The sequence below is a fragment of the Vitis riparia genome, chromosome 14, assembly GCF_004353265.1.
Source record: "Vitis riparia cultivar Riparia Gloire de Montpellier isolate 1030 chromosome 14, EGFV_Vit.rip_1.0, whole genome shotgun sequence".
Classification (NCBI taxonomy): Eukaryota; Viridiplantae; Streptophyta; class Magnoliopsida; order Vitales; family Vitaceae; genus Vitis; species Vitis riparia.
The window spans coordinates 24983412-24990047 of NC_048444.1; the positions used below are offsets into that span (position 1 = coordinate 24983412).

Genomic DNA, 6636 nt, shown 5'->3' on the forward strand with positions numbered 1-6636 from the left:
GAGAAAAAAAAACTAGAAATTTTTTTGGCAACTACCAAAAAAAAAAAAAAAATTCTGCTCTCCAAAATATAAAACATGTGTTTCCTGTGAGCATATTTTAGCTATTTTAATTGTTTTCACTTCCTTTTTTTCTTTATTTAAAAAAAATAAAACAAATATAAAGAATAATAAAAAATAAAACATTCCACATAAAATTTATTCTTAAAAAATATTTGAAAACATAAAAATAAGTTGAAAACATTGTAAGTTGTTAATATACCTATAAAAAAAAATTGAAAGTTATTAACGTATTTTACTCTAGAAAACATCATAGAATTATTTTAAAAATTGTTCTCAAAAATTGATTTTTGAATAATGTATTTAAATTGGTGTTGAATTAAGATTAGCAGAGAGAAAAAGAAAAGGAAAGTGATAAAATTTATGGGGCAAAACATACTGCATCCATATTATGGATAAAATTAAGATTATTTTAAATTGGATACTGGTTGTTTTAATTTATGTTTTCTCATATTTTACTTATTTATTAATGGCAGAAATTGGATATCATTCAAATTTTAACATACCTGTTCATTGAAGAATGGTGTGGGAACATCACTCCTAGATAACTCCTGGGTAGCACTGCTTCCTGTGGAGGAGAAGTCCCGTGTCGAATCCAAGGATCCCATTTCAGGTAACACCCATCCATCCCTTCCTCGCTCCATGGGAAGGGATATGAAAGATTTCAACCTCTTACAATCATCCACTGTTAAAGAACGTAACTTCCCAAAAGATCCCTCTGGAATTAGGCCATAGCATACTGCATCCATGTTCTCGAGGCCATCAATAACCAATTCCTCCAAGATAGGAAGGGCACTGTGTGATGGGACCCCTTTGGTCGAGTCAACAATGTATTGTCTCCCAGGACAATCAATTATAGAGAGATACTTGAGTTGAAGAAAACCTTGGGTATCGAGCTCGTAAAAAAATTGTTTGGTGTCCTCCAACTCATTCAATTCTAAATCTTCAACTGTCTTGAACAGCTTGGAAAAGCAGTCCACCAAACAAGGTTTGTTAACCCTCCAGAGCTTCAACGTTCTTGCGGATCTATTATAATAAACACATCCTGGCATGAAAGACTGATATCACATATCTGGTAAGCTTCTCAAAGACCAGATCTTTTGATAGCAAATTAGGATCTCTTATTTCTATACATAAAGTCTTCAAATAGGACAAGTTGTTCAGCTCAGAAAGGCAAGCATTATTGCTTTCTCCACTACCAAATCCTTCAGCCCCCCATTTGGTAAAACTTTCTCCTAAACATAAATGCTCCAATCGAGATAAACTTGATATGACATTCCGTGGAATTACTCGGACATTAAAGCAACGCCACAAGTCCAGCACCCTTAGATCAGTCAATTGCATCATTTCTTTCGGCAACCCTTCAATTTTGGAACTCGCAAAACTAAGAACCTGTAGTTTCTTTAGTTCTCCGATTACTGCTTTGTCTTTAAGTGTGCATCGGTATACACACAATGTTCGAAGATTGGAAAGAAAACCAAGTGATGAAGGCAGCGGTGTAAGATGCAGTCGTGTAAAATACGTTGCAGACAAGTCCAAAACTTTTAGTAGTTCCGTCTCTTCAAAAAAGGTGTTTGGAATTCTCAAAGAAGGATCATTACCATTCAATAAAAATAATTCAAGTTTGGAACATACCAATCTTTCCGGAAGCTCACGGAGATCTCTGCATTGCAAAGATATACGACTGCAATTTCTGAACTCCTCATTCCTTTGCCATTCTTCTAATCCAAGAGCTTCTTTGATCACAACAAATCGATGAGGATCTTTTGCTGCAATTGCTCTGGCAACATCACCAACAACATCATGCATTCTGACAACCATGTTTTCATCAGGCCACTTATAGTAATAACTATCTTCAGCATCAAGCAGCAAGCTTGAGCCTTTGAGGATTTTGATCAATGTCACTAGTATATTTCTTATTTGCTCCAATGAACTCACGTGTTCAAACAAATCCAAACCCATGCCATATTTTAACAATTGATCCATTGAAATATCACCATAGCCCAGCATACCACAAAGTAAGAACAAACGCTTCACTTCATCACCTTTCAAGTGGTTGTAGCTCAACTCCAGACATGAGTATACTTTTTCATGCACGTCCTCGATGTTTATTGCTGTGGAATTCTCCAGTTCTTGCAAAGCATTGTTCCACACAACCTCACTCTGGCCTTTTAATGCCTTTGCAACTGTTACAATGGCAACTGGTAGACCATCACATTCTATAAGTACTTTAATTGCTATGGACTTAAGCTGCTCCACTGAATCACCTGCTGTCTTTTTAAATAAACTCCAGGCTTCCTCTTCACATAAATGTTGAACATGGAAGTTTTTCTGAGTACCCATCTTTCTAGATAACACACCCTGTTTTCTGGAAGTCAGCAGCACTTTACTGTTATATTTATATAAATATATATATATATATATATATATATTGTTGGTTAAAAATAAAGTGAAAGAAGAGTTACAATTTTTTAAAAATAACATTTGAAAATAAAGTGTAAGAAGGGTTACACTTTTAATGTGTGAATTAAACACATGATTAAGTTTTGGAATGTTACAAAACTTAAGAGGCATTTACACATATGAATAAGTTTTGAAATGTTACAAAACTTGAAAGGTTAAGGTCTCATCTTTGTAACTTTATAAAACTTAAGAGGTTAAGTGTAAGAGAGTTACACATTTGAGATTAAATCATGTTTAATGTGTGAATTAAACATATAATTTAATTTTTTGAATGTTACAAAGATGAAGAGATTGAGGAAGACAATGAGTTTTTTCTCATCCTTATAACCTTTTTTCAACCCTAAGAGTGCTTTATATGACTTTTCTTCTTTTTGAAATCTTATGCAGAAAAGTGAAAAGGCTTGATCAATCCCAAGACTATTTCCATTAGTTCCCTAAAGATTTCTAGAAGTGGGAGGAAATAGAGTCTTTGAACAAAGTTCCAAAAACTTGTTTGAGCCTTTCTTGTGTTCTTCTTCTTGTTCTTATTTTGCAACTTTAAAAGTTTTATTGTATCAAAGTGAGTGTTTGAGAGTATTTCTTTTTCTCCATTGTATCCAAATTTTCCAACACTTTACACCCCCTATGAGCATCTCCATAAGGAATTCCGATGTGTTCCAGACTAAGTTCTTCCCAAATATCATCCAAAATCACCAGGACCGTCTTATTTTTTTGCAAACTTTTGCTTAAGCGGGCTGCTCTTCCCGATCCCTCTTCCTCCTCAAATTTCAAACCTAACATGCTTGCAATTTCTCCTTGAATTTTTGTCACGTTCGGAACTCGGGATATATTTAATGCCATAACCACATTTTCAACCAACTTATCTTCCTCGGCCTTTTTCGCTACTTGATTGGGAAGAGTGGTTTTGCCTACACCGCCCATCCCCCACACACCAATCATCCTGATATCATCATTTCTCAAGGCCTCCATAATTTCGTTTAAAATAGATGCTCTCGATTCCAAAGCTTCACAATCTCTGAGGCGTGGAGACCATATCCTTTGTGGAGGAAGGCAATATGATACCCTGTCAAATTTATTTTCTTCTTGGATTTTACCGATATCCCCAGACTGCTTCTTGGATTGCCTGCTTCGCTGGTACCGCAACTTTAAATTGAAACAGCTCGTGTTTGCAGCCCTCTCATCTTCAATCAATTCCTTTGCCTTTTGGATGATCCCTTCTGTACGTGTCAGCCACTTCTGGACATCAGGTTCGATCTCATCCCCTTGCCTATCAGCCTCATCCACATCTCGCTGCAGCCTCCCCCTTGCAACGCCCAGCTTCTCAACTTGTTCCTCAAGCTTATCAAGGTTGCAACGGTAGTTATACAGATAGCCCAGTTGACGTCCAATTGGAGCAACCAGGTACTCTGCAACTTTTGCTACAACGGAGATAACAATGTCTGCCATTTCCCAAGTTTTCTTTCTCTAGAAATAGATGGCAATTGGGCAAAAGCAGATATAAAAAAGGGAAACGATAGTAGGAGAAGGAAAATACACTAAAATTTTTTATATTTAATTGAGTGTGACAGATGAAAATAAGGAGATGAAAGGTTGGAGGTATCAAAAGGGCAGAGTCTGTGGAAAGTTTTAGCTATCAAAGAAACGATTTTTTTCTTCTTTTTTCTTTTTCCAAAGAGGGAGAGGGGAGACACACACCAACAAAAAGGAAAATGAAAATGAAAATGAAAGAGAACAAAGGGCAGAGAGTAGGAATCGTTGATACAATGACAAAGCTCAAACAAGAAAATTGGAATGAAAATGAAAGAAGGAAAGAAGCAGAGTTATTGTTCAGAGGAGTGACACAGACGCAGGAAAATGAAAATGAAAAACAGCGTTGAGAATGAGAATGAACGTGTAGAGAGCGGGAATATTGAGTGATGAACTGACAAAAGGGCTACAGATTCAGATTCAAGAGAAAAAGCTCAATCTATGCTATTGGAATCAACTAGACAAAAGGAAAACCAGAGAAGGAGAAGTCAGACCACCCAGCCAAATTAAGATTTTCACGGAGCAGAACACTGGATTGAAAGCAGGATCTGGACGAGTTAGGATGGAGGTGAAGAGAATGGAGTGATTATGGACGAGTAAATCGCAGAAGATTGAAAGCAGTAGAGAGAGAGCAAGACGCGGTATTCTATGTATCTCTATTATTTTATCTAAATATGAAACAATGGCATGCAGTCCACGCGACACTATTCTTGGCAACCGTGCTTTCACTCTCCCCAACTAACCCCCACGACTCATTTTCATATTGCTCCGTAGACCAAGTAAAACTATATATTTAAAAAAGAAATGATTCAACAAAATAATTCATAATATGATTTCACTGACATTATTTTTACAATTTGCTTATCATTATTATCTCTTTTAAGTTGTAACATTAACTAAGATTATGTTTAATTTTTAGAAAGTTTGACAGAAATTGTAAGGGAAAAAAATAAAAAAGAAAAGTGAAAAAAATGAAAGAAAAAATTAAGTGAAAGAAAACAAAAACAAAAAAGGAAAATTATGTAAATAGCTATTATATATTGGAAATATATATGAATTTATAATCATCCAAAGTAATTTTTTTTATGCATTAAAATAATAACTTTGTGCATGTTTTAAAAAATAATCATTTTTTTTTCTTTTTTCCCTCCACTCTCAACTCCCCATTCCCACCTTCTCACCAAATTAAATTAACTAAATTTTTTATTACTAAGTAAATGAATTAAGTTTTATTCTTTTTTTAATATTTTAATTTTAATTAATTTAGTAAAATAATTCTCATTTTTCCCTATTTTTGAAAATTTACTTAATTAAAAAGCAAACTTTACTTTTTAAAAGTATAATTCATTTATTCATTATTATTTTTATTTATTAAAATTTTATTTTAACATCATGTGCAATTAATACATTAAAATAAAATAGTTTTTAGTATAAAAATATACTCACCTATAATAATTAATAATCTAATAAAAAATAAATAAGTACTAATATTTGAATAATATTGATTTTAAATATATATATATATAGATTTAATATTTTATTTTATTTACATTTATAATATTTTTATATTTATAATATTTATAAGTTTCAGAATCCCATTTTTATGTTTTTAAAATATTACAAAGGAAAGGAAGACACAAATGTATATTAAAATTTTAAAATATTACAAAGTTACGTTCATGCACCCCAATAGGTCCAACAAGTCTCGCTAAAAAAGGAACAGGAAAGCGAATGTGTTAATTATTGCCCCAAAAAGAACATTAAGAATATTCGCAATCTATTTTGTTATAACAATTCTATTCACCTAGACCTCAAAATTTGTCTTAATTTTATTTTTATATTAATTTTGAACCCAATTTTGTCCTTAAACTTTAAATCCCAATTATATGTGATATTTTTTACCTACTCACCATTTAATTCTTAGTTTTATTATTTTGTATATTTGTAGACCCCCATTTTGGGGTGTATTTTTGTAGGTTAATTTTTGCCACATGTCAAGATTTTGGAGAGCCACGTATAGCCCCAGGATTGGTCATCAGGTAATGTATCTTGCCTGTTGGGAGAGAGGTTGGTTGGCCTGAAGGGGGAATGAGAGAATGACAGGTGTTATGGGAATATTTAGAAAATGGTTTTTGAAGATTTGGAGGTGCGTGTTTGTTAGGACAGGTGTGTGATCGATATTTGTTGTTGGTTATAGGATGGGAGGAGCGTAGGTAGCTTGAGGAGCAAGAGAGTTTTTGTTACAGAGAGGAGGGGTTGTAGCTTGGAGAGCAAGACAACTGAGGAGCAGAGAGAGAAGCTTGAGAGAAAACGAGACAACTTAGGAAATCAGCTGGGGGGGATTCTTAGAGAGTTGAGAGTAGAGGTAGCTTGGAGAGAAAGACAACTTGAGAGGGAGAAAGGCTTGAGAGAGATAATCAGAGAAAGAAAGTTGTAGGCAACTTGAGGGAGAGGGGTTGTTACTTGCAAATGGGGTGTTGCTTGAGGGGGAAGATAGCAAGGAAAATATAAGAAAATTTGAGAGAGTTAGAGAGGGAGGTGGCCGAAGCTGGGAGGAGGAAAAGAGAGTTGTGAGGGAGTGAGTTGGTC

At 34.3% G+C, this 6636-nt stretch overlaps 1 protein-coding gene across 1 annotated transcript; it reads right to left on the minus strand.

Annotated features, from left to right (window-relative positions):
* Positions 1–554: 554 nt before the first annotated feature.
* On the minus strand, positions 555–3966 carry LOC117930576 (probable disease resistance protein At1g62630). The gene is made up of 3 exons (XM_034851217.1): positions 3240–3966; positions 1693–2357; positions 555–1115 (listed from the first exon to the last, which is right to left on the minus strand). Exons 1-3 carry the CDS (start codon positions 3964–3966, stop codon positions 555–557), a joined length of 1953 nt encoding a protein of 650 aa, XP_034707108.1.
* Between the last annotated feature and the right edge of the window lie 2670 nt (positions 3967–6636).